The sequence below is a fragment of the Bufo bufo genome, chromosome 5 (assembly GCF_905171765.1).
Source record: "Bufo bufo chromosome 5, aBufBuf1.1, whole genome shotgun sequence".
Taxonomy (NCBI): Eukaryota; Metazoa; Chordata; class Amphibia; order Anura; family Bufonidae; genus Bufo; species Bufo bufo.
Window position 1 is genome coordinate 227,958,970 of NC_053393.1, and position 25,108 is coordinate 227,984,077.

A 25,108-nucleotide genomic window follows, 5' to 3' on the forward strand; every position below is an offset into this window, starting at 1 on the left:
AACTTGTGATATATACATTAAATCCTCTGATATTTCTGAACCTATTAGTGCATAGGGACAGTCCTGTTAGTGACTGGCAACCATCAATGTAAACACACTTATACAGGGAGTGCTATCAATCACTGATAACACCATCCCTGCATACAAGGGGAGTCAGCAAAAGCAGAGCTTTAACTGTATAAATCACAAGTTTTCCTGAAACAAAACGATCCTCAAAAAAATTATGGAGAACAAAAAAACATAGAACCTCCGTGCCAGTGCTGTCAGTAGAGATCATGATGATACTAGGTGAGCATTGATAAGAGGTGTTTATACCATGTCAATGCGTTTCAAGGCCGGACATGACGATTATATACAGGAAACTGTTACTATACAGAATTTAAAACTAATGCAGAGCAGGGATCCCATATGCTGGTCGGGGAGATAACCATCGACGCCTGTACTGCGGTTGTGACTTCTCACAACACCAAATGGTAAGCACAATATAACAATTAGTTGTTTCACCAAGATACAGCGCTGCCTCCTGTCTTTTTTTTCTGTTTTACAAAAAAATTATGGGGGAGATTTATCAAAGTGGTGTAAAGTAGAACTGGCTTAGTTGCCCATATCAACCAATCAGATTCTACCTTTCATTTTCACAGCTCCTTTGGAAAATTAAAGGTGGGAATTGATTGGTTGCTATGACCAACTAAGCCAGTTCTACTTTACACCAGTTTGATAAATCTCACCCTATATATCAATCTGCTCAGCTTATCCTGTGCTATAACATGCTGCCTGCAGATTGCACTGCATTTTATGGTGACTGGTTCTCTTCAAGCTATTTTGGGGGTAAGGCCTCCTGCACACGAACGTTGTGCATCCGTTCCGTGCATTTGTCCCCGATGCACAGGCAACGTTCGTGCGGCGGCCGGGACGGATCGAGACCCATTCTTGAAAACTTGAATGGGTCTGTGATCCATCCGCACTGCAAAAAAATTACCACGGGCACACAACGTTCATGTGCAAGGTGCCTAATAAAGAGGATGAGACCGTAGAAAAAGCTTGAGTGGCACTGCGTGAATGTCATAAGTCTTATACTGATAGCGTCACAAATGCAAACCAAAGCATATATAGTGAATCATCCGGTGGTGCTCTGCATTGACAGGCAATATCTTCAAGAATCCAATGCACAAGAAAAAGGAAATTGCGGCACTCTCCTTCGGATGTAAAAAAAACTTTCTTTATTCTTCCATTGTTAAAAAATGGGTCAGCGGGACAGACAACATAAAATGCACATGTAAAAGATCGGCAACAGCCGTTTCACGCTTGTATGCGCTTCCTCTGGCCCCAGTCTTTGTGAGTGAAAATCAGGTCTTAATACCACACCTGATGCTTAACCCTATCGTCACTCCCTATACTGGGAGGTTACTAACCATAAAGACCGGATTGCACCACATATGCCAACAGACCCTTTACACAAAACAACGCCAATCTGATATCCAAAAACGACATAGAAAAACAATCTACAAAAACACTCCCATGTCCAGCTTATCATTAAGTCCCAGGGGTCCCGTAGCTCCAGAACGGAGTATCCACCTTCCTTCTCTCCTCAGTAGTTCATGCTCTGTCGCCCCCTTGTGGTAGAGTTTGCACTACCTCCACTCCTGCAAACCTCAGAACTCTACGATCTCCACCATGGGCCTCATTCACATGTTGTACAAGGTGGGGGACCCCTCTGCCAGTATTTAAGGTATTTAAATGTTCGCGGAACCTCTCAAACACACTGCGGATGGTTTTTCAGATATAGAATCTCCCACAAATGCAGGATATTACATACACCACAAACTTTGTTCGGCAAGTAATCAATGTGTTTACCCTGTGCCTCAAACCCCCAAAGGACAACACGTACCACTGGGGGTTAAAGGCACAGAAGGAACAATTCCCACAGAGTCTATTGTTTTTCTGCACATTTTCCTGAACCCACATCAGTAACTCTAGAAAGGGCCTCATTCAACAGGACCAGGGATAGCCCCTAGCAGACAGGCGGCCCCTAAGGTCCAAAACCTGTTTCCTGAAACCCTCCTCGGTCCCATTGATGCGCCGCAATCTGACGAACTGACCATAGGGGACAGCCTTCTTAACATGAATAGGATGGTAGCTAGAGAATTGTAACAGAGTTGGTTCCCGTGGGACCCCTGGGACTTAATGATAAGCTGGACATGGGAGTGTTTTTGTAGATTGTTTTTCTATGTCGTTTTTGGATACCAGATTGGCGTTGTTTCGTGTAAAGGGTCTGTTGGCATATGTGGTGCAATACGGTCTTTATGGTTAGTAACCTCCCAGTATAGGAGGCCAGAGGAAGCGCATACAAGCGCGAAATGGCTGTTGCCGATCTTTTACATGTGCATTTTATGTTGTCTGTCCCGCTGACCCATTTTTTAACAATGGAAGAATAAAGAACATTTTTTTTTACATCCGAAGGGGAGTGCCACAATTTCCTTTTTCTTGTGCACTGGATTCCTAATAAAGAGGATGCTTCAGGGTCTAATGCTGGTTTCTGGGGAAAATATTGGAAGATGAGATATAGAGAATACACAGTATGTTCGCAGTGTAATAATAAAATGCCTATTGAATGGAAAAGTGTGGTGCTGTTTCTCATACAACACTGTTATAGTCCCTTTTGCCTGTAGTCTGTGATCGGCATTCTGTTTCTCTCTCTCTCTCTCTCTCTATATCTATATCTATATCTATATATATATATATATACTGACTTCTGATAAGACTTTATTACTAGTCTCTCTCAGGCTGTAAGGATCACTGTTACGTGATGAACAGCAGAATGGATAATGAACATACTGTGATGGGAGCATTGGTGAACAAAATACCTTTTATTCACCCGAGTCATGTCCCATCAATTCTGGAAATTTTACGACACCAAGCCGCCTACAATACTCTGCTTAACAGCTGTATATCCGGCACAATAAACCCTAAAGGTAAGGGTCATTTTACTGATCGATGATATGATGAAAAGACATGCCCCAATATGTGACAATGATGGTGACTGCGGTGGAAATTTCTGGTCTTTCTGCCGGTTTCACCTGCTGATGACTAGCAGATGCCTGTTTACAACAAGGGCCACGGGAAGTTTGTGCTTGAGAAAAGTCTTTTAGCCAGATCAGTATCCCATGAAGAGTAGACACAATTCTTTTTCCCAGGAATCGACAATCAATGGTGCAGGGTGCATGAATGGGAGCAGATGCTTGTAATAGGTTAGATTAAGGGGCGTAACTATAATTCAAAGTGCCCCATAGCAAATTAAGATTGGGCCCCAACCACTCCGTGTAAGAAAATGAAAACAGCTTAAGTAGCAAAAGGTATGTATGATAGCACAATATATCAGAAAACCACATTATAGCGAAAACCCACCATATTGTTATTCTCCACAAAAAGGTACAATTTTCTTGCACTTGATGCCCCCCCCCCCCCCCCACCTGCTTTTGGGCGTCATCGAAAGTGCTATAGCTAAATTTACACCCATGGGTAGATTCAAAAGTTGAGGTCAAGACCTAGGAAAGTTCCTTCAGAAAAACTGCCCAAAGGCAGGTCCGTAACTGTATATATTCTAGCCAGGAAAGATGTCTTTCTGGGCAGATCTCCTGAATTGCATCAAATGAGGGAAAAAACAGACTCCTATGTCATCACTTGACACCTAGTGTGATTGGAAGCCTTCCACACCAAAAAAGCATCCCTACCGATCACAACATGGGGTTGTCTTAAAGGTTTATTTCCCCAGGGTGACACGAGAGGCTACTTCTAACCAACATTCTGTCCAATAATTCCATGAGACACAGAGTCGAGAAGTGTTTATAGGCAGCGACCCCTCTATAGTCACCCATTTACTCCTTCACCTAGTTGAAATATCTGATGAAGTTGATTTGGCTGGTGTGAGAATTGTGGCAGACACAACTGCTGTTAAAATGCTTTGGATGTAAGAAGAGGGTCAAGACAATTTTCTAATGTATTACAAGGGATTATTGCTTTCTGTCTGTTTTAATTTTTTCAACTTGTCTCATGTATTATGGTTGAATGTTCTCAGATCATACAAATATGCTACACTTTGAGGTCTCCTTGCAAAGGGACTTTAGGATCTGCACATCCTTCCAACATCCCAATGGTGGCAGTCTGTCATGTGGTATGTATTGTGTTTTTATATGAATTGTATGTTTCTAAAAAACGTGTAAGGGTCAGTTAACAGTACGTGTATAATGTATGTTGGGAGAATTCTCCAATGTTTGCCACTGTTAAGCCATACAGTGGCATACACAGCTCATAGGTCCCAATGTAAAAAAAAAAAAATGCTGCAGGATGACTCTCTATGGAATATAGCAATCGAGTGCACTGTTCTATACAGCTAAAAATGAAGGTATACTGACTTACACTAGCCCAACAAGGGAAAAAATGACACACTTGATGGGGTGAATTGGAGATTTCAGCCTGTGAATTCAGTTAGTGGGGTACCTACCATAAGTCCTGGGTGAGAGGAGAGCTGGCTCTGAACTGTTCCTCACGTAGATCCATGGCATTTTCCTGCAGCCACCACTAGAGGGAGTTCAGTGCAAAGAAATGTTTATGGCTTCAATTGATTTTAGTGGTAACTATACATTTCTATGCACTATACTGGTGGCTGCAAGCAGACAGTTTTATAATACACTATATAAAGGGAAGCAAAAGATTTACAGCTGTAATAGGGGGTTTTATCAATGTTTTTCTAACAATTATATGATTTAAATATCGTACTTTCTCCAGCAAAGGCGGTCACCGGACAGACCACATTTGTGTAAGAACTCTGGAGTTCTGTACCATCTGGAAAGAAGCTTGAAATGATTTTCTTGCAGTCGTATACATGGCGATGATCCATGTGAGAAAGCTAGAAGCTTTTTGAGTTCCTGGTCTGAGAAAATGATGTCAAGCTCTCTCTCCCAGTCTCTAATATATAGTGGTTTTTTTCCTTCAATCTCTGCTCCCATTAAAGCGTATAATGCTGAGATTTTCCTCTGTTTGCGAAGTGGGGACAAAAGAGTTTTTTCAAACTCTGTCAGTTGTCTCACTGAGTTGGATCTTTCTCTCAATCCTCCGCACACAGCTCCTATATATGCTCTAGTGAGAAAAAAAACTAGCGGAGTTTTTTATTCGTTCTGGTAACTTGCTTATTATAGATGATTCTATGTCAGGGGTTAGCTCCCCCAGTCTGACTTGCGTTAATGACGACCAAACTTCCTGGTGAATGTCTCCATTATTTCCTAGAAGGTCAGGAATGAGGTTTGCCGGCAATAGGGGTGACGGGTCGGGTGCTAACTTTTTGCTTAGTTCTTTCCATGTCTCTCTTATCCCTTTCAATAAGGGGTCTATATCTTTATTCTTAATTTGACTTTTGTCAGTTAACCAGAGAAGCTGTTGTAGTGTGGGCCCTACACTATGTCGCATTAGTTCTAATACATCTGGTTGTCTCTGAGGGTCTACTAGCTCCAGCCATCTATTTAGTTGTGTTGCTTGATAATACCTCGAGACGTCTGGGAGTCCAAGACCTCCACCTGTTCTACTCCTTACCAGAAGATCATGAGCTATCCTGGGTTTCTTCCCATTCCATAGGAATCTCAGAAAAAGTCTCCTAATCTCTAGAAAGAATGTTTTTGGTAAGTGTATCGGGACCAGTTGCATAACATATAGTATCTTGGGGAAGACGTAAGCTTTTATCACATTTTTTCTGCCCATCCAAGACAGATAAGGTAAGTTGTACTTCAGTAGAAGTTGTGTGATGTCCTTTTTAAGGGTAATGTAGTTACATTTAAATAGGTCATCTAGATTCTTTGGAATCTTTATTCCTAGGTATTTTATTGTTCCCTTGGTCCAGTGAAAAGGGAGGTTATTCTGCAGGTAGGTTGCTCTGGAGTCAGGAAGTGAAATATTTAATATTTCGGACTTAGAGTGATTGACCTTGAAGTCTGATATCTGGCTAAATAGCTCGATCTTTTTGACCAGTTGATCTAATCCTTTATCCGGGTTAGTCACCAGGAATAAAAGATCATCTGCAAAAGCAGTGCATTTTAGTTCTCCTTTGTTATGTTTGACTCCTTCAATTTCCTGGGTCTGTCTGATCAGCTGGATAAGTGTCTCTATCACTAGTATGAATAAAGAGGGTGACAACGGACACCCTTGTCTTGTTCCATTTGATATTTCAAAGACTGGGGATAGTGTTCCGTTGACTTTTAGTCTGGCATGTGGCTGTTGGTATAGTGTGAGAATTGAGTGTATGAAGGGGTCAGGAAAGGCAAATTTTTCCAAAGTTAGTTTCATGAAGTTCCAGTTGACCCTGTCAAACGCCTTCTCGGCATCTATGCTCAACAGGGCCAACGGGAACTTCTTTGTTTTGGCTGCTTGAATAGCATGGAAGATCCTGTGTGTGTTATCTTTCCCCTCTCTGCCCTTAATAAACCCTGATTGTTCCGGGCCTATCAGATAAGGGAGTATTTTATTTAATCTTGTTGCAAGTATTTTGGCCCAGATTTTCAGATCTAAGTTCAAGAGGGAAATTGGCCTATAACTTCCACAGTTCTGGGGGTCCTTGCCTTCCTTATGGATAAGAGTTACGTACGATTCCTGTGTCTGTCTAGGCAATGACCCTCCCTGTAGCAGTGCGTTGCAAACATCTGTAAGTCGTGGAATTAGGATGTCCTGAAAGCTTCTATAGTAAAGTAAGGGCAGACCGTCTGGTCCTGGGCTCTTACCAGGGGGGAAATTTCTTATAATAGTGGACACTTCCTCCCGAGTGATTGGGGCGGATAATAGATCTATATCTGTTTGGTGAACTGTTGGAAGCTTGAGGTAGCTTAGAAATTCTCTAATATATGTCTGTCTGGTATCAGATTGATTTGGAGACATTGATTTGTTAAGGTTATATAGACCCTCATAAAATTGTTGAAAGGCACTTGCTATCTCCGGCGTATCTTGGGTAACCCTATCGTCTGGTAGTTTTATCTTGGGTATATATGTTACATTCTTTGTCTTTTTTAGCAAAGAGGTCATCAACTTGCCCCCCTTGTCTCCATGCGCGTACACTTTATGTTGAAAATTTAATATCTGTTTCTTTATTTTCTGAGCTAAGAGATTTTTGAGTTGGAGTCTAAGTTCTGCTAATTCCCCTTGTTTCTGTTTACATGCGGATAGTTTGTCTAATTTCTCTAATAACATTATCTGGGATAGTATGGAGTCTATCTTTTTCTGATATTCCTTTTTTACCCTGGTACCAATAGAGATGAGGCACCCTCTCACATATGCTTTATGCGCTTCCCATTCAATAGGTGAGGTGCTGTGTGCGGAGGAGTTGATCTCAAAATACATCTCTAGTTGAGATCTGACCTGATCGAGGTTAATTCTGTTGTTCAGCAGGGATTCGTTGAGTTTCCAATTCCATTCCCTCCTTGGTAGTGAAGCCAGGGTGAGAGTCAGATGACATGGTGCATGGTCGGAAATAGTGATATTCCCAATCTCGGCATCGCTGGAGACAAGCAAAAGAGAAGAAGATGTTAAGATGTGGTCAAGTCTCTGATATGATCTACAGTCAGGTCCAGAAATATTGGGACATTGACACAATTCTAACATTTTTGGCTCTATACACCACCACAATGGATTTGAAATGAAACGGACAAGATGTGCTTTACCTGCAGACGGTCAGCTTTAATTTGAGGGTATTTACATCCAAATCAGGTGAACGGTGCAGGAATTACAACAGTTTGCATATGTGCCTCCCACTTGTTAAGGGACCAAAAGTAATGGGACAATTGGCTTCTCCGCTGTCCCATGGCCAGGTGTGTGTTATTCCCTCATTATCCCAATTACAATGAGCAGATAAAAGGTCCAGAGTTCATTTAAAGTCTGTTATTTGCATTTGAAATCTGTTGCTGTCAACTCTCAAGATGAGATCCAAAGAGCTGTCACTATCAGTGAAGCAAGCCATCATTAGGCTGAAAAAACACAACAAACCCATCAGAGAGATAGCAAAAACATTAGGCGTGGCCAAAACAACTGTATGGAACATTCTTAAATAGAAGGAACGCACCGGTCAGCTCAGCAACACCAAAAGACCTGGAAGACCACGGAAAACAACTGTGGTGGATGACCGAAGAATTCTTTCCCTGGTGAAGAAAAGACCCTTCACAACAGTTGGCCAGATCAAGAACACTCTCCAGGAAGTAGGTGTATGTGTGTCAAAGTCAACAATCAAGAGAAGACTTCACCAGAGTGAATACAGAGGGTTCACCACAAGATGTAAACCATTGGTGAGCCTCAAAAACAGGAAGGCCAGATTAGAGTTTGCCAAACGACATCTAAAAAAGCCTTCACAGTTCTGGAACAACATCCTATGGACAGATGAGACCAATATCAACTTGTACCAGAGTGATGGGAAGAGAAGAGTATGGAGAAGGAAAGGAACTGCTCATGATCCTAAGCATACCACCTCATCAGTGAAGCATGGTGGTGGTAGTGTCATGGCATGGGCATGTATGGCTGCCAATGGAACTGGTTCTCTTGTATTTATTGATGATATGGCTGCTGACAAAAGCAGCAGGATCAATTCTGAAGTGTTTCGGGCAATATTATCTCATCATATTCAGCCAAATGCTTCAGAACTCATTGGACGGTGCTTCACAGTGCAGATGGACAATGACCCAAAGCATACTGCAAAAGCAACCAAAGAGTTTTTTAAGGGAAAGAAGTGGAATATTATGCAATGGCCAAGTCAATCACCTGACCTGAATCTGATTGAGCATGCATCTCACTTGCTGAAGACAAAACTGAAAGGAAAATGCCCCAAGAACAAGCAGGAACTGAAGACAGTTGCAGTAGAGGCCTGGCAGAGCATCACCAGGGATGAAACCCAGCGTCTGGTGATGTCTATGCGTTCCAGACTTCAGGCTGTAATTGACTGCAAAGGATTTGCAACCAAGTATTAAAAAGTGAAAGTTTGATTTAGGATTATTATTATGTCCCATTACTTTTGGTCCCTTAACAAGTGGGAGGCACATATGCAAACTGTTGTAATTCCTGCACTGTTCACCTGATTTGGATGTAAATACCCTCAAATTAAAGCTGACAGTCTGCAGGTAAATCACATCTTGTTAGTTTCATTTCAAATTCATTGTGGTGGTGTATAGAGCCAAAAATGTTAGAATTGTGTCCATGTCCCAATATTTATGGACCTGACTGTATGTGGGTTAGAGAAGGAGTAGTCCCTAGTTGTCGGATTGTTATTTCTCCAGACGTCTATCAGCTGAAGTTCCTGCAACCTTCTATGCAGTCTACTGATATGTTTCTGCGCTATGTGTGACCTAGATGTGGAGGAGTCAAGGTCTGGGTTTAGTACCAGGTTAAGGTCTGCCCCCAGAATTACCTGGCCCTCTGCAAAATGCTTTACGGTGTCTAGTGCCTTAAGAAGCCATTGTATGGTGGCTGTATTCGGTGCATACAGATACACTAGGGTGTATTTTCTTGAGGCAATCTCTCCTTTCAAGATCAGGAGTCTCCCTTCCGCATCTGTGAGCTGTTGAGAGAGTGAGAAAGGTATGGACTGGTGTATAGCTATGGAGACACCCTTGGAGGCTGAGGTAGGGTGAGAGCTGTGTAACCATTGATTAAATGGTCTAGAAGGCAGCTTTGGTATCTTTTTCTGGCGCAGATGTGTCTCTTGTAAAAAGACAATATGTGAGCCCATTTTTCTCAGGGCAAGCATTACCTGACCTCTCTTTTGGGGTGAATTGAGGCCCTTAACATTGTAAGTTGTCACCTTAATATCCGCCATGTCCTGCTGGATGGAGGTACTTTACACTTGTCCACTAGAGCAGAAAGTTTTTAAGCTGTTCAATAGGGAGAGTAAGAGAGGTGGGGGGGAGGGGGGGAGGGAGGAATCAAAGTTATAGAAAAAAAAAATAGAGGTATGTAGCAGGGGGAAAAACAAAAAGAAAAAACTATTAATAAGCAATATAACAGTATCTTACTACTAGTATAGTAACTGATTTCTTCCGTCGCAGGAAGATAATGTGGGGATGGGTGGGGGAGTGGGGGTGAGTGTAAGAGTGAGATGGGATTGGTGTAGCCCATACACCCAAGCTCGTAAACCAGATTATATTTTAGCAAACTAGTTGGTGACCCTGCTAATTTATTCTAGGTTTGTCATCTAATTTAATTGTTTATTTATTTATATTATTTTTATATAATTTTTTTTTTTTTTAATATATTTTTTAGTTAATTACTGGGAGGAGAGAGACATAGGGGAGGGAGGGGGCTCAGAAGAGAAAAACTTACTTAATAGAGAGTAGTGGGGGAGGTATAGTGACTGTCTGAACATAATGGTGCTAAATGTAGACCGCAAGAGAGATACATTGATGTGAGATCTGTTTCAAGAGAAACTAGCGGTACTCTAATATCATTTACCCCTTTTTTCTTATCTTTTTTCTTTATTTTATTTTATTTTTTTTTTTATTTTTTTGATGTGTGCTGGGTAGGATGGACGTATGGGTGGGGGAGGGAAGAAACTGCTTTGAGGAACAATGCACAACATCAGCTCCATAATTGGGGATTGAGCCATTATAGGGGGAGAAACCCTGCAGTATCTATGCAGGTATATAGGACCCTAATCAAGCTAAAAAACATTTTTTAAATGATAAACTAGGAGCGTATACATAAGCTCTTTGTGGGCAATGAACCAGTGAGCTAGAGCCCTAACGATATTCCCTCTATTTATTGTTATATATTTTTCCCCTTATCGCAATCATAACGAACAACAGAGAAGATATGATAAATAACATAAGTCCCGAACTTCTAGTCCTGAAAATAACATACGGTCTTTATGGGATAGCAAATATGTATGACTATTTCAGCTACCCATTGAAGGCTTGAAACCAACAGATCTTGTTCGCGTCCTCAAGGTGGTGGGGATCGCACTTCTGCCGCTGCTCTATTCATCTTGGATTTCCCCCTAGGTACTTTCTTCCAGGATTCAATCTGCGTGAGTCGTGGCAGGTCTGTATGTTGGGCAATCGGCATCCATGATGGTACTTCTAGTGGGTGTATTCCTATTGCTTCCCAGGCTCTATCCAAATCGTCCGGGGTATGTATCGCAATGCGCTTGCCGTTCCTTATGATCGCGATACCGAAGGGATATAGCCAGGCGTATTGTATCTTTTGGGCTCTCAGCACATCCAGTAGGGGCTTCATAGTGCGCCGTTTTGCCAGTGTGGAGGGTGCGATATCCTGGTAGAGGGCAATGTCCACCCCATTATGTGAGATTTGCCTTTTCTCTCTGGCAGCTGCCAGAATACGAGCAGTGTCCACAAATGACAATAGACCGCAGACAACATCTCTGGGTCTTTCATTCGGCCTCGGGGCTGGTCTTAGGGCCCTGTGGATTCTCTCTATTATAATCGAGGCGGCCGACTCTTGGCCTAGTAAATCTGCGAAGATCTCCATTGCCACTTTATTCAGTGCTTCGGAGGCCCAGGATTCAGGTAAGCCCTTGAAGCGGATATTCCGTCTCCTGCTTCTGTTTTCCTGGTCCTCTAGCAATAGCATCGCTCTGTTGAGCTCTGTAGTGTGGAAGTTGAGATATTCCTCTACTCCCGTGGAGTGCGACACAAGTTCCTGTGCTGTAGTTTCCAGAGATTCTACTCTATGCACTATTTGAGTGATTTCCGATTTAATATCTGAAAGTTCCACCAGTACTGGCTTTATAGCTTTTTCTAGTGCTTGCCCCAGTACCTTTTGTGAGGAATGATTTTGAGACGGGTGATGGGTCTCTGGATTCCACTGTGTCTCCCTGAGAGCTGTCTGCATCTGTGTCCTCCCCCTCCTCAGCGCATGTAGCTGCCGCCGCCATCTTAGGACCTGCGTCTGGTGAGAGGAGCGCTTTCTTCTTGAGGAAGCGTTGCATTGTCTGCTGGCTTTTTTGGGTTCTTGGAGCAGCAATGGAGAGGGATCTTTATCCCATATATGGTGGTCATGCCCTCTAATCATCCCATTCTGGGAAGATGTTAATAAGATAATAAATACAGTCTCGGCTACTGAGCTAAAGATCACACTTGAAATGGTGTTTTTCTCACTTCCAACTGACCATTACAGGCTATCCAGACGCAATTTAGTAACCCACCTTATAGCGGCGGCCAAATCTATCATACCTCTCCACTGGAGAGACGCAAACGCCCCCTCAATAAAGGAATGGATTACCAAGGTAAATCAAATTTGTAGTTTCGAAGAAATGACAAGTTGGATCAACAGAAACCACGAGAAATTTCTAAAAACCTGGCACCCTTGGAGGTCATGGGTAGTGATGTGAAATTAGCTGGTAACTCCATATCATAACAAACCACAGGTGAGCTAGAGCCATTTGACTGACACCCTGAACTTGAGCTTGAACTCATACACAGTTCTACTGAGCACTGAAATAGCTTAAATCTCGCTAACCATCTATCCCCCCCCTCCTCTTCTTCATCTTTCTTCTATCTCCTTTCTCCCCCTTTTCTTTCCTTTTCATTTTTTTTCTATCTTACCTTTTTTATGTATAAATAGCATATTGCTTTACTGCATGATATTACTTATGGATCTATAAAGATACGTCAAGTAGTTAATATATGTAATGTATATGACCTGTAATATTAACTCTGTATACTACTATATATGGCCAAATGGTCATTGTTTGTTTTTATCTTAATTGAAAATTCTGAAAATAAAGAATTTACAAAAAAATAAAAATAAATTAAATATCGTACTTTGAGAAATATCGTGTTCAGAGCGAGCGTTATATTTGTCAAGCACCTGTTACGCTGTTTTTGGACAGTCGGGTACAGTGGGTGAGGCAGAGCATGACTTCTTTCTTCTTCTTCCCTTTTCTCATTTATTCTTAGGTTTTCTCCTTTCTTCTTCCTCCTTTCTCACTGGGGAGGGGTGCATACTAAGTTTGCTATGGGGCCCCATGAGATCTTTCTATGCCCTTGAATTCATCTTGACTGAATATTACCTACAATTTTAATTACCTACACCACAATCCTGTACCTTTCTAACAAATCGGTGAACAAACAATTGTGGAAGTGTTTATTTGAAACCAGCAACCATTGGAAGGTTTATTATTATTATTATTATTATTATTATTATTATTATTATTTAGCGCCAACATATTCCACAGCCCTTTACAATTCAGGGGTTCATGTACAAACAGTCATAAACAACATAGCAACAGACAAGTCAATAATTACAACAAGAGGAATGAGGGCCCTCACAAGAGCTTACAATCTATGAGGGGAAAGGGGTGACACAAAAGCTAAAAGTGCTTGTTTTGTGCAATGGTCCAGCCATCTTGGGAAAATAGGGGAGTAGATATAAAGTTGAATGAATAGTGGAGAGTTTGCATGAGAATCAGGTTCAGGAACTGATGATAAATGGGCTCTATATGGAGAGGAGTTAGATCAGGGGATGCGATAGGCCACCCTAAAAACGTGTTTTCTGAAACTGTGTATATTGTGATTTAACCTAATTTCCTGGGGGTAGGGCATTCCAGAGAACTGGTGCACCTCGGGAGAAGTCTTGGAGCCGGGAGTGAGAGGTTCGGATTATGATGGATCTCAGTCGTAAGTAGTTTGCAGAGCATGGGTAGGGTGGTAGACAGAGATGAGAGAAGAGATGTAGGGGGATGCAGCACTGTGGAGAGCTTTGTGGGTGAGAACAAGCTGTTTAAATTGGATTCTATACTGTATGGGCAACCAGTGCAATGACTGGCACAGGGTGGAGGCATCGGAGTTGCGGTTAGACAGATAGGTGACCGTGGCTGCTGCATTAAGGATAGATTGGAGAGGAGAAAGTCTGTTGAGGGGGGGAGGCCAATTAATAGTGTTACAGTAATCGAGGCGGGAATAGATCAGGGCAACAATGAGAGATTTTGTTGTTTCCATAGTGAGAAAGGGGTGGATTCTAGAGATGTTTTTGAGGTGCAGGTGACATGAGCGGGAGAGAGATTGGATATAGGGGGTGAAAGAAAGATCAGAGTCAAACATAACACCGAGACTGCGGGCATGCTGCCTAGGCATAATGGTAGTGCCACACACTGAGATGGAGATACAGTCCTGATCAAAAGTTTAAGACCACTTGAAAAATGGCAAAAAAATCATATTTAACAAGGTTCCAAGTAGAGCTTCAACATGCAACAAGAAGAAATGGGAGTGAGACAAAACATTTTTTGAGCATTCAATTTAATGAAAACAACAAATAAACTGAAACAGGCTGTTTTTTCAGCTGATCAAAAGTTTAGGACCACATCTCCAAAAAAAAACTAACCCCCCCCCCCCCAAAACAAAAATCCAACTTCCAAACATGAACTCCGTAATGAGTAGCTCCGCCGTTATTGTTTATCACTTCAAAAATTTGTTTCGGCATGCTTGATGCAAGCGTTTCCATGAGGTGAGTGGGAACATTTCTCCAAGTGGTGAAGACGGCCGCACGAAGGCCATCTACTATCTGGAACTGTTGTCCATTTTTGTAAACTTCCCTTGCCATCCATCCCCAAAGGTTCTCAATTGGATTTAGATCAGAGAAACACGCATCGGGGCCAAAAGAGTGATGTTATTCTCCTGGAAGAAGTCCCTTGTCCTGCGGGCATTGTGTACTGTAGCGTTGTCCTGTTGAAAAACCCAGTCGTTACCACACAGATGAGGGCCCTCAGTCATGGGAAATGCTCTCTGCAACATCTGGACATAGCCAGCGGCCGTTTGACGCCCCTGCACTTCCTGAAGCTCCATTGTTCCACTGAAGGAAAAAGCACCCCAGACCATTATGGCGCCCCCTCCACTGTGGTGCCTAGAAAACCTCTCAGGTGGGATCTGCTTGTCATGCCAGTAACCTTGGAAACCATCAGGACCATCTCGGTAAAAAAAATTCTCATCAGAGAATAAAACTTTCTTCCACCTTTGCATGTCCCATGTTTGGTGCTCTCTTGCAAAGTCCAAAAGAGCAGTTCTGTGGCATTCAAGGAGACGAGGTATTTGAAGACGTTTTTTGTTTTTGAAGCCCTTCAGTCTCAGATGCTGTCTGATGGTTATGGGGCTGCAGTCACCACCAGTAAGGACCTTAATTTAGGTAGAGGATCGTCCAGTGTCTTGACGGACAGCCAATTGGATCCTCCGGCTCAGTGCTGATAAAATTTTTTTGGGTCTTCCACTTGACTTTTTTGTTTCATAACCCTCAGGATCATTTAAGAAATTCCAAATGACTGTCTTACTGCGTCCCACCTCAGCAGCAATGGCGCGCTGTGAGAGACCCTGCTTATGCAGTTCAACAACCCGACCACGTTCAAAAAGGGAGAGTTTTTTTGCCTTTGCCATCACAACGTGTGACTAACTGACAGAAAATGACAATGAATCCACATCTTTGCACAGATTTGGCCTTTTAAAGGCATGTGGTCCTAAACTTTTGATCAGCTGAAAAACAGCCTGTTTCAGTTTATTCGTTGTTTTCATTAAATTGAATGCTCAAAAAATGTTTTGTCTCACTCCCATTTCTTCTTGTTGCATGTTGAAGCTCTACTTGGAACCTTGTTATGATCCAGCCATGCTAAATATGATTTTTTGCCATTTTTTAAGTGGTCTTAAACTTTTGATCAGGACTTTATCTGGTTTAGGTAGGCTAGTAGATGGAAATAACACTAAGTTCATTTTTTGAAATATTTAGTTTCAGATAGAGAGGACATGATGTTAGAGACGATAGAAAGACAGTTACTGGTGTTCTGTAATACAGCAGGGGTTATGTCGGGGGATGAAGTGTATAGTTGTGTGTCGTAAGCATAGAGATGGTACTTGAAACCAAATTTGCTGATGGTATGCCCAATGAGGGCTACGTAGAGAGAGAAGAGGAGAGGGCCTAGGACTGAACACTGAGGAACCCCAACCTCAAGAGTGAGAATTGGAGCCAGCGAATGATACTGAAAGAGTGGTCAGAGAGATGTGAATAAAACCAGGATAGGGCAGTGTCATTTAGGACAATAGATTGGAGCATTGTGAGTAGCAGATGGTGGTATACAGTGTCAAAAGCTGCAGAGAAGTCATGGAGAATGAGCAGAGAATAGTCACCGTTGAATTTTGCTGTCGGAAGGTAATTTTTCCTTTTGAGGACAGTTTCTGTAGAATGTAGGTTGCGGAAACCAGAAGATTTTAGTTAGGGGAGTGGTAACAGCCGGAGAGAGACTGGAGTAGGTGCCAGGGAATGGGGTCAGATGTGCATGTGGTAGGATGAGAAAAGAGGAGCCTGGAGACTTCTTCCGTGACTGGGTCAAACGTGGACAGTGAGCCAGAGTAGATGCAGGGGGAATGGAGGGAAAGGGGATCGATGACAGTGGCTGTGAGCTGATTTTTATGCCAGATGTTTTCTATTTTGGCTGTGAAGTAGGCGGCCAGAACTTCAGCACAGAGGTCTGTGATAGGCGCCTGCACTTTTGGACTGAGGAGGGAGTTAAAAGTGTGGACATTGAGGAGGTTAGGGTGGTGAAGTAGGTCTGTTTGGCGAGGTGAAAGGCAGAGTTATAGGCTCTTAGCATGAATTTGTAATGTAGGAAATTTTCTGGTGTGAGTTTTTCTCCACAGGCGTTCGGCACTCCTGGATCAACACTGGAGAAGACGAGTTTGCGGTGTAAATCAGGGCTGCTTTAGTCTGTGTTTGGAGGTTCTGAAGGTAGGGGGCGCTACTTTGTCCAGGGTAATGCTGAGGGTATCATTTAGGGCCCTTGCAGACTAGAGACTGTAACACTGTGGACTGTGAGACACCCGGCTTGAACTCCCAGCACTGTCGGGGTCACATAGCATTATATTGATTTATGATGCTATGTAACCCCTACAGTTCGCTTGTCTGCAAGGGGCCTTATAGTGATTTACAGCCAGATCAGGGTAGGAGAGGGAAGAGATTGGGTCCAATGATGAGTGTAGAGCGTCTGTAAATGTCTAAAGGGTCCTATGGCCTGTAGATTTTTTTTTTTTATGTGTAATAAGTAGGAGTGTGCTGGGATGGGTGTGGATTTGTGAGAGTGAAGGAGAGGATGTTGTGTTCAGAGAGCGGGAGAGGTGAGTTATTAAAGTTAGAGATTGAACATAGCTGGAAGAAGACCAGGTCAAGTGTGTTACGGTCTTTATGCGTTTGAGAGTTAGAAAGGAGTAGGTTAGAGAGAGAAACTGGGAGGCAGACAGGGCTGTTTAACGGGATATTGAAGTCTCCCAAGATGAGGGTTGGTATTTCTAAGGACAGGAAGTGTGGCAGCCAGACAGCAAAGTGATCCAGTATTTGGATGGGTGAGCGGTATACAACAGCTAGTCTGAGGGAGAGGGGATGGAAGAGCCTGATGGTATGGACCTCAAAAGAAGGGAATAAGAGTGATGGAACTGGGGGGGATGACCTGGAAAGTGCATTGTGGGAAAGTGCATTGTTGGGACAGGAGTATGCCCACTCTACCACCATGTCTGTTCTCAGGTCTAGGGGTATGGGAGAAGTGTAGGCCGCCGTAGGAAAGAGCAGCAGGGAAGCCTTTAACCACCTCCGGACCGCCTAACGCAGGATCGCGTTCCGGAGGTGGCAGCGCTGCGCAGAGTCACGCATATACGCGTCATCTCGCGAGACGCGAGATTTCGCTCAAAGCCGGCCCGCGTATGCGCATCGCGGGCCGGCAAAAGTTAAAGAAGAAGTTCGTCACCAGCCTGCCAGCAACGATCATTGGCTGGCAGGCTGGCGATTTTTAAAAAATCCAATCACTGGCCATATAACAGATCATATTAGTAAATATGATCTGTTATATGGCTTCTCTGCTGGTCCTTTTCGTCGGTTGGATCCAGCAGAGAAGCAGACTGAACTGTGAGTAGCACCAAACACTTCACTGTAGCCCCTGATCACCCCCCTGCACCCCAATTAACCCTTTGATCACCCCTTTGATCGCCCCCTGTCAATCACTTAGTGAAAGACAAAAAGTGATCAGTGTAAACTGTCACTTTTTTTTTTCACTAGTATTGGCTGTTAGGGATAGTTTAGGCCCCTTGGTTAGGTAGTTGGCGTCAGTTAGCGCCCACCCCACCGCACCGCAGTCACTTTTATTCGCTGATTAGCGTATCGCTAATCAGCATTTGTACTTTTATAGTATCTGTAAGTGATCAAAACTGATCACGGTCAGATCTATAATAGTATTAGTGTCACCTTAGCTCGCCCTCCACTCAAAACGCAGTGTTTGCCCGATCAGGCCTGATCGGTCGCCCACACGTGCGTTCACCCACGCCCGCCCCACCGCCAGTGCCATCTTAAGAGCATTATAGGCCCCCGGGCAATACAGTGCACTGGGGCCCTGTCTACACAATCACGCACTAGAATAGTATACACCCTATAGTATACAGCACCACACAGTATGCAGTATAGCACCCTATAGTATACAGCACCACACAGTATGCAGTATAGCACCCTATAGTATACAGCACCACACAGTATGCAGTATAGCACCCTATAGTATACAGCACCACACAGTATGCAGTATAGCACCCTATAGTATACAGCACCACACAGTATGCAGTATAGCACCCTATAGTATACAGCACCACACAGTATGCAGTATAGCACCCTATAGTATACAGCACCACACAGTATGCAGTATAGCACCCTATAGTATACAGCACCACACAGTATGCAGTATAGCACCCTATAGTATACAGCACCACACAGTATGCAGTATAGCACCCTATAGTATACAGCACCACACAGTATGCAGTATAGCACCCTATAGTATACAGCACCACACAGTAGAGTTGTTGCGATACCAAATTTTTGATTCGGTTTCGATACCATGAAAAAGTATTGCGATACTCGATACCATTCGATACCACGCGAAAAAAATAAACAAAAAAAGCCACGTGCATTCCTCATTTTTAAAAATGGCGAATCGCGCAGTTTTTATTTTATTTTTTCTGTTCCGGCATTCACCACCTAGATTTTTTTTTTATATTTTAATTGTTTGGACTTTTCTGACGTGGCGATGTAATATGTTTATTTATATATTTTATATGTGAAATTGGGAAAAGGGGGGTGATTTATACTTCATATTTTAGTGTTTTTTTTTTTTTCACTTTTTATTTAATAACTATTTCCCCCCTTAGGGGCTAGAACCTGGGATCTTTCATCCCTTTTCCTATTCACCCTGATAGATCTCTATCAGGGTGAATAGGACTCCACACTGTCCCTGCTGCTCTGTGCTTTGTGCACACAGCATCAGGGATGTTACCATGGCAACCAGGGCTTCCTGGCTGCCATGGTAACCGATCGGAGCCCCAGGCTTACACAGCTGGGGCTCCGATCAGAAGCTGCCACTGCACCACCAATGAGGGGGAGTGGAGAGGTCCCTGTGGCCACTGCCACCAATGATTTTAATACTGGAGGGTTGAGAGGGGCCGGCGCACTGTGCCACCAATGATTTTAATGGGATGGGGGATTGAGGGGGGGGGGGGCACACTGCACCACCAATGATTTTACCCCTTTATACAGGAGGCGGGTACTAGCAGATCAGCGGCAGTTAACTGCCGCTGATCGCAGCTCGCTGTCAGGGGCAGGGTGCCGGCAATGCGATTCTGCTGCCGGCACCCGCCTCCTGTATGTGTTAAAGACTGACTACTGTATATGAGTCCAGACTTTCACTATTAGGCCACACAGAGCGGCGCCCAGCGATGTCTCAGCACTCACCATTTAGTCCTGGGCGCCGCTCCGTTCGCCCGCAGTGCCCCATTACTGTCTCCTCTCCTGCTCCACATGCTGCTGATTACTATCGGAGCGATGGGAGGAGACATCAGCTTCACTAGTGGGCGTTCCTTCTCCCTGGCTGTAGCGCTGTCCAATCGCAGCGCAGGGAAAAGGAACGCCCACTAGTGAAGCTGATGTCTCCTCCCATCGCTCCGATAGTAATCCTATCATTGGTGGCGCAGTGCGCCCGCCCCTCCTCCGCCCCTCTCTTCTCATTGCCGCCCCTCCTCTACCCCCTCTCTTCTCATTGCCGCCCCTCCTCCGCCCCTCTCTTCTCATTGGTGGCAACGGCAGCAGCACAGGGGGAGGGAGGACAGCTTCCTTCTCCCCGTGCTGCTGAGAGAGAACATGAGCGCGCCGATAGCAGCGCGCTCATGTTCAGAGATACTAGACTGCGCAGAAGCGCAGCCCAGTATCGAAAAAACGGAAATCCCGGTATCGTATCGATACCGGGACAAAAGTATCGATTGGGTATCGAAATTTCGATACCCGCAACAACCCTACCACACAGTATGCAGTATAGCACCCTATAGTATACAGCACCACACAGTATGCAGTATAGCACCCTATAGTATACAGCACCACACAGTATGCAGTATAGCACCCTATAGTATACAGCACCACACAGTATGCAGTTTAGCACCCCACACTATACAGTACCCCACAGTATATAGTAGAGCAGTATAGACCCCCACACTATACAGCACCTCACTGTATACAGCACCCCAAACTATACACGATACAGCCCCCCACACTATACAGTACAGCACTCTACACTATACCGCACCCACAGTATACAGCCCCCCACACTATACAGTACAGCAGTATAGCACTCCCCCCACTATACAGCCCCCCCCCACACTATACAGGCCCCCCACACTATACAGCCCACCACACAGTATACAGGCCACCCCCCCCCCCCCACACACAGTATACAGCCCACCACACAATATACAGCCCATTACACAATATATAGCCCACCACACAATATACAGCCCACCACACAGTATACAGCCCCCCACACAGTACACAGCACCCCACTATACAGTAGTTTACAGTATATTAAAATAACAACCCCATGTCACCTTTTTCTGATGTAATCTTTACACAGAAAAGCTCCACAGTTAACTTCTGCAACACTCCTGATAGGACCTGTGATGACTTCATAGCCATGTGACCAGTAATTGCTAGGTTACTGGTCACATGGTAATGATGTCATTAAGGTCCTAGATCAAAACTCATTAAGGTCCTAGAATTAAGATCATTAACACAGTACGATCATGATGCCTGTGTAGCCGACAGCCTGACACCCGGGGCAGTAGCTAGCAGGGCTCAAGAGGCAGCTGCCTTGGGCCCCCCCAGGAGCAACTGGGCCCAGGGCAGCTGCCCCTTTTGCCCCTTGGTAAAGACGGCCCTGGCGGCAACGCTGCTAAATGACGGTTGGGAAGTTGGCTGGTGGGTTCACTGGGCAGGCGGGCCCCCAGGCAAGTGGGGCCCCCGGGCAACTGCCCAGCGTGCCCATTCGAAAAGACGGCCCTGCCCACCGCAGTGACAAAAAAAAATTTTTTTTTGATCACTGCACATTCACTTTACACGCACTGTGGCGATAAAAAAATCAGTTTTGATATTTTTTATCAACCGCAGCGGCCTCCGGTACTTCGCTAGCCTCCCCTTTGTAAGACAGGTTTGCTTTTTTTCTTGGGTAGTCTCAGGGAATACCCCTAAATTTAGTAGTCCAAAATGTCAAACAGGGGGTATTCTTCTGAAGAGGCCTACAGGATTCTGACCCAGTCGGATGAGGAGTGGGAACCCTCATCTGACGAATCTAGCGGGTCAGAATATGAACCTGTGGAAAGCAGTGGCTCTCGGACCCAAAGTTCGGACGAGGAGGTGGAGGTCCCTGGCAGCACCAGGCGTACCCGGCCCCATGTCGCTAGACCACAGGTTGCGCAGGATCCGCTTCAAGAGCAGCAGAGTGGGGCTGTTGCTGCCGGATCACGTGGTGAGGCATACACCAGCAGCGCAGCCCTTCCTGGACCTAGTACAAGCCTACCGTACAACATGGTGAAGTAGCGAGCACCAGAAGGGCAGTTGAAGCTGGTACGGTGGCACGTGCAATAGTTACCCCGTCGCAGCCACCGCACAGACAGGCCCGTAGAGCCCCTAGAATCCCTGAGGTGCTGGCAAACCCTGATTGGCAGTCACCAACTTCAGCCGCACCAGTAGTTCCCCCTTTCACCGCCCAGTCTGGAGTTCGGGTTGAGACGGCTCAAATCGGTTCGGCCCTGGGATTTTTTGAGCTGTTCTTGACTGCGGAGCTCTTGGACTTAGTCGTGGCAGAGACAAACCGGTATGCCACACAATTTATAACCGCAAACCCGGGAAGCTATTATGCCCAGCCTTTCCGGTGGAAACCAGTCCAAGTTTCCGAACTTAAAATTTTTCTGGGCCTTCTCCTCAACATGGGCCTGACAAAAAAGCATGAATTGCGGTCATATTGGTCCACGCACCCGATTCATCACATGCCCATGTTCTCTGCTGCTATGTCCAGGACACGATTTGAGACCATCCTGCGTTTTCTGCATTTTAGCGACAACACCACCTCCCGTCCCAGAGGCCACCCTGCTTTTGACCGGCTCCACAAAATTCGGCCCCTCATAGACCATTTCAACCAGAAATTTGCAGATTTGTATACTCCTGAGCAAAACATCTGCGTAGACGAGTCCCTAATACATTTTACCGGGCGCCTTGGCTTCAAACAATACATCCCAAGCAAGCGTGCCCGGTATGGGGTCAAATTGTATAAGCTCTGTGAAAGGGCCACAGGCTATACCCACAAATTTCGGATCTATGAGGGAAAAGATCAGACCCTGGAGCCGGTCGGTTGCCCTGACTACCTGGGGAGCAGTGGGAAGACAGTCTGGGACTTGGTGTCACCCTTATTCGGCAAGGGGTACCATCTTTATGTGGACAATTTCTACACAAGTGTGGCCCTCTTTAGGCATTTGTTTCAAGAACGGATTTGCGCCTGTGGCACCGCGCGAACTAGTCGCGTGGGCTTCCCCCAACGGCTTGTAACCACCCGTCTTGCAAGGGGGGAGAGGGCTGCCTTGTGTAACGAAGAACTGCTCGCGGTGAAATGGAGAGACAAGCGTGACGTTTACATGCTCTCCTCCATTCACGCAGACACGACAATCCAAATTGAGCGAGCAACCCGTGTCATTGAAAAGCCCCTCTGTGTCCACGACTATAATGCGCTCATGGGAGGGGTGGACTTCAATGACCAGATGTTGTCTCCGTATTTAGTTTCCCGCAGAACCAGACGCTGGTATAAGAAGGTGTCTGTATATTTAATTCAATTGGCGCTGTACAATAGTTTTGTTCTCTACAGTAAGGCTGGGAGAACACGATCTTTCCTCAAATTCCAGGAAGAGATCATCGAGAACCTCCTTTACCCAGGAGGTTCCGTGGCCCCATCCACCAGTGTAGTTAGCAGTCTACACGAGCGACATTTCCCCAGTGTCGTTCCTGGTACCTCAACCCAACCGTCACCCCGAAAAAGATGTCGTGTCTGTAGCAGGAGTGGAATAAGGCGTGACACCCGCTATTTCTGTCCTGACTGTGCTGACCACCCTGCCCTATGCTATGGAGAGTGTTTCCGGAAGTACCACACACAGGTACACTTAGCATAGGGATTGCATCTCACAGGACAGGCACACAGGGCTATTAGGGCCCTTTTACTCACAGCTGCTGCAAACCTCTCCTTTCACCTGGGATAAAGTGCATAACGTACTTTGCCACATCTTTGGGCGATTTGCGCTTTGCACATTGTCCCATGGGGAAGGAGAGGTTTGTTCTATAAAGGTAAAAAAAAACTAAACAAAAAAAAAATTACCGGTAAGTAAAAAAGTTAAAAAAGTTAAAAAAAAAGTTAATATGTTCTGTTCTAAAGTTAATAAAGTTATTGCTTTGCGGCCTGGTTTTTTCTTTTTTGTTTTGTTTTTTTTACCTTCCAGGTGGACCAACCGATCGACTAGCTGCAGCACTGATGTGCATTCGGACAGAAGCATTGCGCTGCTGTCAGATTACACGCAAGTCGGTGTATGCGGCGCTGCAAGACGAGATTTCTCCTCTGCAGTAAAAGATACGTTTGCCGAGGCATATGAGCTGAGGAGGTGGCGGTGTTCATATACTTTGGCAAACACTTTGTGTATATATATATATAAAAAAAAAAAAAATGGAGAAATCGGGTTTGCCAGGGCATACGAGCTAAGTGGGTATGGATGTTGGGCGGAGCTCCTATGTCCTGGCAGACGCCTTTCCCCTCCTTTTTCTTTTTTTGGCAGAGATTTTTTCATCCACATTGATCGATGCGAATGAAAAAATCTGTGCCGTTCATTTTTTTCTTTCAGCCCAGAGGCTGAACGGAAAAAAAAAATCTCATTACCCGTATGCTCAATATAAGGAGAATAGCAGAAACTCCTAATGCTGGGCATACATGTAATGATTGCGGAGACCCTCAAATGCCAGGGCAGTACAAACACCCCACAAATGACCCCAATTTGGAAAGAAGACACCCCAAGGTATTTGCTGAGGGGCTTATAGAGTCCATGAAAGATTGACATTTTTGTCCCAAGTTAGCGGAAAGGGAGACTTTGTGAGAAAAAAAAAAAAAAAAACAATTTCCGCTAACTTGTGCCAAATTATTATTTTTTCTATGAACTCGCCATGCCCCTCATTGAATACCTTGGGGTGTCTTCTTTCCAAAATGGGGTCACATGTGGGGTATTTATACTGCCCTGGCATTTTAGGGGCCCCAAAGCGTGAGAAGAAGTCTGGTATCCAAATGTCTAAAAATGCCCTCCTAAAAGGAATTTGGGCACCTTTGCCCACCTAGGCTGCAAAAAAGTGTCACACATGTGGTATCTCCGTATTCAGGAGAAGTTGGTGAATGTGTTTTGGGGTGTCATTTTACATATACCCATGCTGGGTGAGATAAATATCTTGGTCAAATGCCAACTTTGTATAAAAAAATGGGAAAAGTTGTCTTTTGCCAAGATATTTCTCTCACCCAGCATGAGTATATGTAAAATGACACCCCAAAACACATTCCCCAACGTCTCCTGAATACGGAGATACCACATGTGTGACACTTTTTTGCAGCCTAGGTGGGCAAAGGGGCCCACATTCCAAAGAGCACCTTTCGGATTTCACAGGTCATTTACCTACTTACCACACATTAGGGCCCCTGGAAAATGCCAGGGCAGTATAACTACCCCAC

The 25,108-nt window shown here is 44.6% G+C and overlaps 1 protein-coding gene across 1 annotated transcript in view; it reads left to right on the forward strand.

Annotated features, from left to right (window-relative positions):
* LOC121002474 (mediator of RNA polymerase II transcription subunit 1-like) overlaps positions 1–25,108 on the forward strand; it is a 170,057-nt gene that overhangs the window by 139,306 nt on the left and 5,643 nt on the right. Inside the window, exons 15-16 of the mRNA XM_040433926.1 lie at positions 2,774–2,972; positions 4,076–4,171. Of these exons, the coding sequence (XP_040289860.1) occupies positions 2,774–2,972; positions 4,076–4,171 (295 nt within the window). The remainder of the gene's footprint in view (positions 1–2,773; positions 2,973–4,075; positions 4,172–25,108) is intronic.